The sequence below is a fragment of the Nyctereutes procyonoides genome, unplaced genomic scaffold (genome assembly GCF_905146905.1).
Source record: "Nyctereutes procyonoides isolate TBG_1078 unplaced genomic scaffold, NYPRO_anot_genome, whole genome shotgun sequence".
NCBI classification, from domain to species: Eukaryota; Metazoa; Chordata; class Mammalia; order Carnivora; family Canidae; genus Nyctereutes; species Nyctereutes procyonoides.
The window spans coordinates 23,749,442-23,758,412 of record NW_026575126.1 but is presented as its reverse complement, the minus strand read 5'-3'; the positions used below and the strand labels follow the sequence as shown (position 1 = coordinate 23,758,412).

General features: G+C 48.2%; 1 protein-coding gene across 1 annotated transcript; it reads left to right on the top strand.

The window, feature by feature from the left end:
- The first annotated feature begins 1,080 nt into the window (after positions 1-1,080).
- LOC129519796 (basic proline-rich protein-like) lies at positions 1,081-8,626 on the top strand. The gene is made up of 3 exons (XM_055340642.1): positions 1,081-1,117; positions 6,809-8,283; positions 8,387-8,626. The coding sequence occupies exons 1-3, from the start codon at positions 1,081-1,083 to the stop codon at positions 8,624-8,626; spliced, it is 1,752 nt and encodes a 583-aa protein (XP_055196617.1).
- The last annotated feature ends 345 nt before the right edge of the window (positions 8,627-8,971 follow it).

Sequence of the window (8,971 nt, the reverse complement as noted above, 5' to 3'; positions counted from 1 at the left end):
CCAGAAAACAGGATCTGCAGAACCAGAAAGGAATATGTCCTGAGGAATAGCTTATAAATTTAAAAGCAAGTTGGGCCGACTCTGTGTTCACAGGGGTTCTTCCTAGGTTTTGTTGTTACTGTTTTTCTTCTGTTTTCCGTAGAAATTTAGGTAAGGGTGTAACAGATGAACAGTCCATAGATAGTCTACATTCACTTTAGAATCAAATTGAGCATTTTCCTAAAAAATAACATCTGTCCTTTAAATATAATGATACTTAACACAATAGCCATTATTTGTGAGTGCTTACTGTTTGCCAGGCACTGTGCCAAGTGCTTTTTCTGACACATCATATTTAATCCTCAAAACCACCATAAAGATAGATATTATCATTTCCATTTTCAGATAAAGAAATTGAGACTTAAATGAAGTAACTTGCCATGGTGACAGGTGTAAGCGATGGAACTAGATCTGTCTGACTCCATCACATATGGCCTTAATGAACATACTACACTGTCTCCCAGGGGTTTGGAAAGGATTTTGTTAATCATTAACAATGTATTCACCTTCTACTGTGTGTTACCACATTAGTCTATCCGCAGGTCTTGCTGTTCTTTTTCTTTCTAGTCCATTATCCATCCAGCCATCAGAACTGCATCTCCCAAGGAATAATTCGGAAACCATTTGCATCAGAATCACCTGGATGCCTGTTAGGAATGCAGCTGCCAGACCCACCCCAGAGATAGTGAATCTGAATCACCATCATTTTTAATAAACACCCCAGTTGGTTTTCACGCACACTAAAATTTGAGAACCACTTAGATCAGTGTATCATCTGTTCACGATCTTCAAACAGTTTTCCAAAAACTATGACACACTGTAGCAGGCTGAGTAGTGGCCTCCCAAAGATGACCGCATCCCAGTCTCTGATATCTTGACTTCACAAGGCAAAAGGGACTTTGCAGATGTGATTAAGTTAAGGATCTTGACATAGGGAGATTATCCTGAATTATCCAGGCAGGCCCAAGGTAATCACAAGAGGGAAGCAGGAGGCCCAGAGTCAGAGAAGGTAACGTGACAACTGAACCAGGCATTGGAATGATGGGGGTTGGGCGGCAGCCACTAGAAGCCAGAAAAGGTAAGGACACAGATTCTTCCCTGGAGACTACAGGGTTGGTGGTGGCCTGCAAACCCATCTTAGGAAGTCTAAACTTCTTACCCCCAGGCTGTAAGAGAATATATTTGTTGCTCTCGGCCACTGAATTTGTGGTGATTTGTTAAAGCAACAGTAGGAGGCAAAACATTGTTCAAAAGTCCTTCCTAAGTCATCGGTGGGCCAGCTCCTTCTTAGTTTACCCCTCTTACCTCTCATCTCTTCACCTTGAACTTTATGCTCTACTAATGCTAATCACATTCAATTCCCCATATATGTCAAGCTCCTTAATACTGCACTTGGACATTTGCTTCCCCCAATTCCCTAGCTTGAGGAACACCAATTTATCCTGGAAAGAAGCACAGATGTCACTCATTAATACCTAGAGATGGAACTAATCTCTCCTCTGTAATGGAACTTGGATATCTATCATTATTATCCAAGTTCCATTACAGAGGAGAGATTAGTTCCATCTCTAGGTATTAATGTATATATATATACACCTTATCACATACTGCTATAAATATCTGAAGCCCACAACTATAACCCATTCATCTTTATATTCCCAGGCCCATTCACAGTGCCTGGTCCAGGGTAAATGCTCAATAAAAGTTAGTTGAATTGAACTAAACCCTGAATAGTTGTCTAGAAAGCTGTAGACGTATTCCCAAATGCCACCTTTAAAGAAAGCATTTAAGACTGTCCTATTTTATAACTTCCCTCAGATCCTATATCACTGCTGTTTTCCCACATATCCTCGGTAATAACAAATTCCCATCCTTTTGAAAGGTTTGGATTTGGAAGGTAAAAAAACAAACAAATACTATACAAAGATATCTACTAACCTAAGAGGATGATCCAGCTATCATAGTGTATGATTTTAGATCAAAATGAATCAAAGCTATCACAGTGTAAGACTCATCAACCAGCTCTGATGGCACTGATGGTATACAAGCATGTAGTATTTTAGTCTTTTAAAGCCTATAAAGTATTTATGATTATATTAACAAAGCATACTGTTCTGCCAAAAAGCCAAAAACATGACTCTCATACAAATAGAATAAATCCATGTAAAAGGATTCATTGAGCTCATAAGCTAATGAGGAAAACAGTAAGAAGGTGACAGAGCACTTGTGGAGCTGGGTACTTATAGGAAATTTAATAAGGAACTGTTAAAATAAATTTGTTAAATTAGATACAGAACTGGTTAGTGTCCTAGAAGGCACTAACCCAAAACCTTCATGGTTACCTTACCTGCCTACCAAAAATGATTTACACCCAAACATCTAGATACAGGGAGGCCTAGGTGGCTCAGCGGTTGAGCATCTGCCTTCAGTTCAGGTCATGATCCCAGGAGTCCTGCATCTGGCTCCCTGCTCAGTGGGGAGTCTGCTTCTCCCTCTGCCTGCAGCTCCCCCTGCTTGTGCTCTCTGTCTCTCTTTCTCTCTCTGACAAATAAATAAATAAAATATTTTTTAAAATATCTAGATACAACTCTAAGAGTCAACATATAACTTCACATAATTCTAGCCCTTAATTAATTGTAGATAACAAAGTCGATAGACAGTACACCCTCCCAGGGGCACCTGGGTGGCTCAGCGGTTGAGCATCTGCCTTCAGCTCAGGACGTGATCCTGGAGTCCTGGGATCAAGTTTCGCATCAGGCTCCCTGCAGGGAGCCTGCCTCTCCCACTGCCTGTGTCTCTGTCTCTCTCTGTGTGTCTCTCATGAATAAATAAATAAAATCTTTTAAAAAGAAAAAAAACAGTACACTCTCTCAGAAAAAAAAACTCAAGAATGGTTATGCGGTTATACTCATAGTCTAATTTATAGATTTTGTATAATTTTTTAAAATCTTTTTTTAAATACTATTTTAAAATATTTAAAATTACAAAGATGGCACCTGACTAGCACCACAAAGTTTCAGAGGAAACAAACAACGCTGAGGATAGTTTGGAGATTTGCACAGAACTGGGCCTTGAAGAAGAAAAGGACAAGTGGCTATCAATAGACTTTTTTTTTAAGATTTTATTTATTTGTTCATGAGAGACACAGAGAGAGGCAGAGACCCAGGCAGAGGGAGACGGAGGCTCTCTGCGGTGAGTCTAATGCAGGACTATATCCCAGGATCCTGGGATCACAACCTGAGCTGAAGTCAGACGCTCAACCACTGAGCCACCCAGGCGCCCCAACAGACTTTTAAAGGTCCTTTTTTAATACATCAAGGTCAAATTTCTCTCCAAAGAAATGACTCTACTGTTTTTAATGAAATACTATTTAGAGAGATTGAGAACTTCACTTTATTTTCCTGGAACTATGCCTATTCTGAAAATCGAGGTACAGCTGTAGCTCCTATCTCATACTGTGAATCCAGAATTCTCTCCTGCCTGCAGGCCAATGCACCTGCTTTCCACCGCCAGAGCTGGCCCAGGGCCATCTTCCAGCCCTTTCTCCCCTACCGCCCTGCACCTCAGCCACACCCAACGGCTTCTCACCGGACGCACATGACATGGCCTCTCTTTACCCCTTTATCAGGGTGCGATGTGTGCGTGCACGCACATGCACCCTGGCTATGAGAAACTCTAGAAGAGAAGCTACTTGAACGTAGGAGGAGTGACCGAGGGACTACAACACTAAAAGGAAGCTCCAGGGAAATGAAGATGAACAGAAGAAAGAAAAGCATGATTGAAAGCTGGGGGTAAAATCCTGGAGGGTAATCACCCAAATAGATGCTTAGGATGTGAATAATGGTCAGGCGGTACTCAACACGGAGGAACACGGGGTAGGAAAAAGGTGCAGCTCTGAACCTGGACGCCAGCCTCAGACTCTACGTGCCCTTTGTCCTACGGGGTCTGCCTCTAACTTTCTTTTTATTTTTAAAAAGATCTAATTAATTAATTAATTAACTAATTTTTATTTGACAAAGAGAGAGAAAGAGAGCACTAGCAGGGGGAGGCGCAGAGGGAAAGAGAGAAGCAGACTCCCCGCTGAGCAGGGAGCCAGATGTGGGGCTCCATCCCAGGACCCTGGGATCAGCACCCTAACCGAAAGCAGACACTTAGCCAACTGAGCCACCCAGGCATCCCTGTCTCCAACTTTCAAAATGATGACAACGTAGTCTTCCAGTAACCACCAGGTCACAGAGAGAGCCTTTTGACAGTATTTGCTCATAGTTTCTGAAAGCTGTGTGAGTGTGGACAGCTATTCATGGTCCTCTTATGGATTCATTCAAATTAGTTTCACTACATGCGAACTCTGAGAAAATGTTAAGTGTGTTTATAATTAACTATGTAAATGAGCTGCATTAATATTTTATTGAGGGCTATCTGCTAGAATGGCAGAAACTCTAGGTTGTCTAGCTAGGAATCGTAGAGCATTCCGCATTCATACCTGCCCTCCCTCCAGCTTGGTTCTAACGTAGTTATAGGAGTTTGAAGCTGAGAGATTCCTCGCCCACTCTTGTATTCTCGCTGTAGAGCGCAGGGTCTGAGAACATGGTAGGGACATGCGGGATTGGACATTTGAAGGAATGTTAAATAAATGGGCCGAGCAGAAAGTGGTGTTCTTCGATTTTCAAACTGTTTTTGAAAAGTGGAGCTGCTTTAAAAATGTATACAAAATCCCAATACATAGAAGAGATGAAAGTGGATGGTTCTGAGAGAAGCAGAACAATGGTGTGGGCATAGCTCTCTTCCCATTCTCTCCACCTCCCACCAGCACAGCTCAGGGAAGAAAGTGGCATCAGAAACATCTTCCTGACAGACCGAGGTAGAAAGTTACTGCTTAAAAAAATTAGCTCCGGTGCCTTTTCATACCTTTTTTTTCCCCCTACCTACCTACATAATGACTTTTAACAGAGTAAAACAAGACTGTATACCATCTCAAATTTTGTTTGCCAGGTCTGTGATGTCTCATGAAAATGTGCAGAAGTTGTCAATCACTCTGGAAGTGAAAAGTTCAACCAGATAACATATTGCTGGGTTCTTTTACTTTTTCTTTTTTTTTTTTTTTAATTCATTGGAATGCTCTAAAAAAATCATTCTTCTATTTCACAGGCATCTGTGATGAGCAAAAGTACTGAGTTCTGTCAAGTTCACATGAAACGGAAATTCACAGAAGTCAACACTTCCAATCAATGCAAATGATCTTGATGGAGAAATTGACAAGATTTACTGAGGGATGTATCCAGATGCCTCCTCTTGTCAGGCCACAGAATCCCAAAGCTCTGCTATCTGTCATTACACTAATTGGGGGGGACCCAGGAAGTGGTGCAGGGGATAAGGGCAGGAGCAAGGGGGGAAAAAAGTTTAAGACAGGATAAAAGAGCAATTTTAAAATCGTTACTTTTTAACAATGAACACAGCTATTATTCTGAACCCCAAATCACGGATGTGATAGGCAAAAAGACAAAAGAATAGCAGGGTAAATTGTTGAAACAAATCTCTTTATAGTCGATAGTAAAAATCTCATTGCAATTCAAAAGATAAATGGCAATTAAGTAGTTTCTGTTAAGTGTTTATTGTTCACCTTTTATGTGGGTGGCCTTTTAAGTGATTTTCTTTTTAAAGGAAAAGAGAAAGTTTGTTCTCTCCAGCATTTGAACCAAACATGATGCAAATGCATGCAACCATCAATTTTAAAATAATAATCGTCTTGATTTTCTAAGCCGATAAACCAACTACCATCCACCACTTCCTTTTCAGGCTGTTGTTTGCTTGACTTATCACAGTTAACTATTGCACTGTGACTCTGCATGAAGACGGTAATGTAATTAAATCCTATTAACACATCAGGAATAAAGCCCTTTAATGGGCACACAAGGCTTTGAGAGGCAGCTCGTTCCTGAGCAGATTTAATATCCTTAAATTAAGCAAGTGTGAATGGGAAGATGAATCTTATTAAAAACTTAAATCTGATTATATTTGAAAATTATTGGTTTCTTAATGTAATAAATTATCCAATACAGACTAGAACAAATAATATGTCCTAGCTTCACATAACTCCACTCTATAACAAGTGACAAAAGAAATTATGGGTGACTGTGGGGCAAAAAGAAAGGTCTTTTGATAAAAGTCATTTTGCATAATGAAATACCTAAATCATTTTAATAAACATTTGGGGGAAAAAAAGTGCAAATGACACAGTTGGAGAGGGAATCATTTACCCTATTCAGAAAGGGAATGTGGAAATAGTGATGCTAATGTTTTTTTTTTTTTTTAAATTGCCATTCTGGCCAATTTGTTGTAAATTCTGAAAAGAAAAGCTACAGCTTATGTTGTTGGTAGCGAATCCCTTCTCCAGAAGGCTAATGCAAATGTAAGCCATCTGCCGCGCATTCTGCTGAGAAAGCTGGAGCAGCAAACAATGCGCCAACAGTCTCTGAATACTAACACACACACTCCGCGGGCAAGAAAAGTTTGCATTTTCCCCAAAGGTCTACTTTGCCTTGCCTCCTTTCCCATCATCACCAGGACCACCAGGCACCCATCCGCTCTCCCCCCGTCCAACTGGCACCAGGCAGGCTTCCACATGATTAGTCTGATGATGTTCGCAAGGAGAAGCCCCAGGAGAAGCATTTCTGTTCAAACCGACTGAAGCAGGAATGCAAGACCTGTTAAATTATTTAACCAGACAAATGCTTCACAGTGTGCGTTTTTTAACTTAATCCCATTTTAGCAAAATCTGGCGTCGCCCATCGCGCTGCACATCGGAGCGTCGCGGGCGTTTTCTCCTTTTATGCCTGGACCCCGTCGGAGGACGCAGGACCACAGCCCCGCCCACCCGAGGGCCGCCGCCCCGGAGGACCGGCTCCAGACCACGGCCCCGCCCACCCGAGGGCCGCCGCCCCCGAGGACCGGCTCCAGACCACGGCCCCGCCCACCCGAGGGCCGCCGCCCCGGAGGACCGGCTCCAGACCACGGCCCCGCCCACCCGAGGGCCGCCGCCCCGGAGGACCGGCTCCAGACCACGGCCCCGCCCACCCGAGGGCCGCCGCCCCGAGGACCGGCTCCAGACCACGGCCCCGCCCACCCGAAGGCCGCCGCCCCCGAGGACCGGCTCCAGACCACGGCCCCGCCCACCCGAAGGCCGCCGCCCCCGAGGACCGGCTCCAGACCACGGCCCCGCCCACCCGAGGGCCGCCGCCCCCGAGGACCGGCTCCAGACCACGGCCCCGCCCACCCGAGGGCCGCCGCCCCCGAGGACCGGCTCCAGACCACGGCCCCGCCCACCCGAGGGCCGCCGCCCCCGAGGACCGGCTCCAGACCACGGCCCCGCCCACCCGAGGGCCGCCGCCCCCGAGGACCGGCTCCAGACCACGGCCCCGCCCACCCGAAGGCCGCCGCCCCCGAGGACCGGCTCCAGACCACGGCCCCGCCCACCCGAGGGCCGCCGCCCCCGAGGACCGGCTCCAGACCACGGCCCCGCCCACCCGAGGGCCGCCGCCCCCGAGGACCGGCTCCAGACCACGGCCCCGCCCACCCGAGGGCCGCCGCCCCCGAGGACCGGCTCCAGACCACGGCCCCGCCCACCCGAAGGCCGCCGCCCCCGAGGACCGGCTCCAGACCACGGCCCCGCCCACCCGAGGGCCGCCGCCCCCGAGGACCGGCTCCAGACCACGGCCCCGCCCACCCGAGGGCCGCCGCCCCGAGGACCGGCTCCAGACCACGGCCCCGCCCACCCGAGGGCCGCCGCCCCCGAGGACCGGCTCCAGACCACGGCCCCGCCCACCCGAGGGCCGCCGCCCCCGAGGACCGGCTCCAGACCACGGCCCCGCCCACCCGAAGGCCGCCGCCCCCGAGGACCGGCTCCAGACCACGGCCCCGCCCACCCGAGGGCCGCCGCCCCCGAGGACGGGCACAGGACGCGGCCCCGCCCACCTGAGGGCCGCCGCCCCCGCGGACCGGCTCAGGACGCGGCCCCGCCCACATGAGGGCCGCAACCCCCAACTGAGGGCTGCCCCAACCCCACGGGCGCAGGACCAGTGCCCCGCCCACCCGAGGGCCGCCGCCCCCCCACGGTTGCAGGACAGCGCAGGCAGCCGGCAGGGGGCGCTGCGGGTCCACGTTCACGCAGGGCTTTCCGCTCCATCCGGGCCCCTGGAATGCTCACTTATTTGGCGAGCGTGCCCACCTGGCTGGCTCCACGGCATGGTGGAAGGTTTTAAATATTGTTTGGAGTTGGGGGATGGGGCAGAGGGACAGGCGACTCCCAGTGAAAAGCCATCACGCAACTTCTAGTTTTCCTTGTCCCCAGATCCCGCCTCTGCCGGCTTTCATCCCGGGCCTCTTCCCGCTCCCATTCCCACGTTCCCTCGAGTCTGTCGCTGGAGGTTTCTCGAACTTGCGAGGCTGCATCTTCCTGCCTCGCACAGCGGCCTGTTCAGGGCCTGCAATGCCTTCCCGCCGTCGCCCTACACGCCATCTAGGCCGGGGTCCAGTGTTTGCTCTAGAGTCGGACTTCCTGGGCTCAAATCCCAGCTTCCGCACTTGGTAGTCGTGTGGCTATGGACACGTTGCTTCACTTCCGTGTGCCTCAGTTGACTCAGCCGTCAACGAGCATAGTTAAGAGTATAACCCCCCCTGAAGACTAGGGTATGACATGGAAAGGACTTGTCATCGTATCTAGAACAATGTGTGTTGGCTCATGTTACCATATCATTATCCCTTCTTGGGTGGAACTGGAACCGCGAGGGTGTCCTTTGCCATCCCGTCTCTCATTCATGAGTTATTCCTTCTCTGCATGACCACGTGCCTCTGTGCAAGCAATGCTTACGCCGTGGCATTCATCACATACTTTAATTGGGTGCTTCTATGTGTCTTTTCTGTTAGGCTATGAGTT

What these genes read in the sequence shown, in the direction of transcription:
- LOC129519796 (XM_055340642.1), top strand. Translation starts at nt 1,081, where the DNA reads ATGGGGGTTGGGCGGCAGCCACTAGAAGCCAGAAAAG. An exon ending in GCCACTAGAAGCCAGAAAAG is followed by an intron (nt 1,118 to 6,808) that starts GTAAGGACACAG and finishes ATCCCATTTTAG; the next exon opens with CAAAATCTGGCGTCGCCCAT. An exon ending in CTGGCTGGCTCCACGGCATG is followed by an intron (nt 8,284 to 8,386) that starts GTGGAAGGTTTT and finishes CCTTGTCCCCAG; the next exon opens with ATCCCGCCTCTGCCGGCTTT.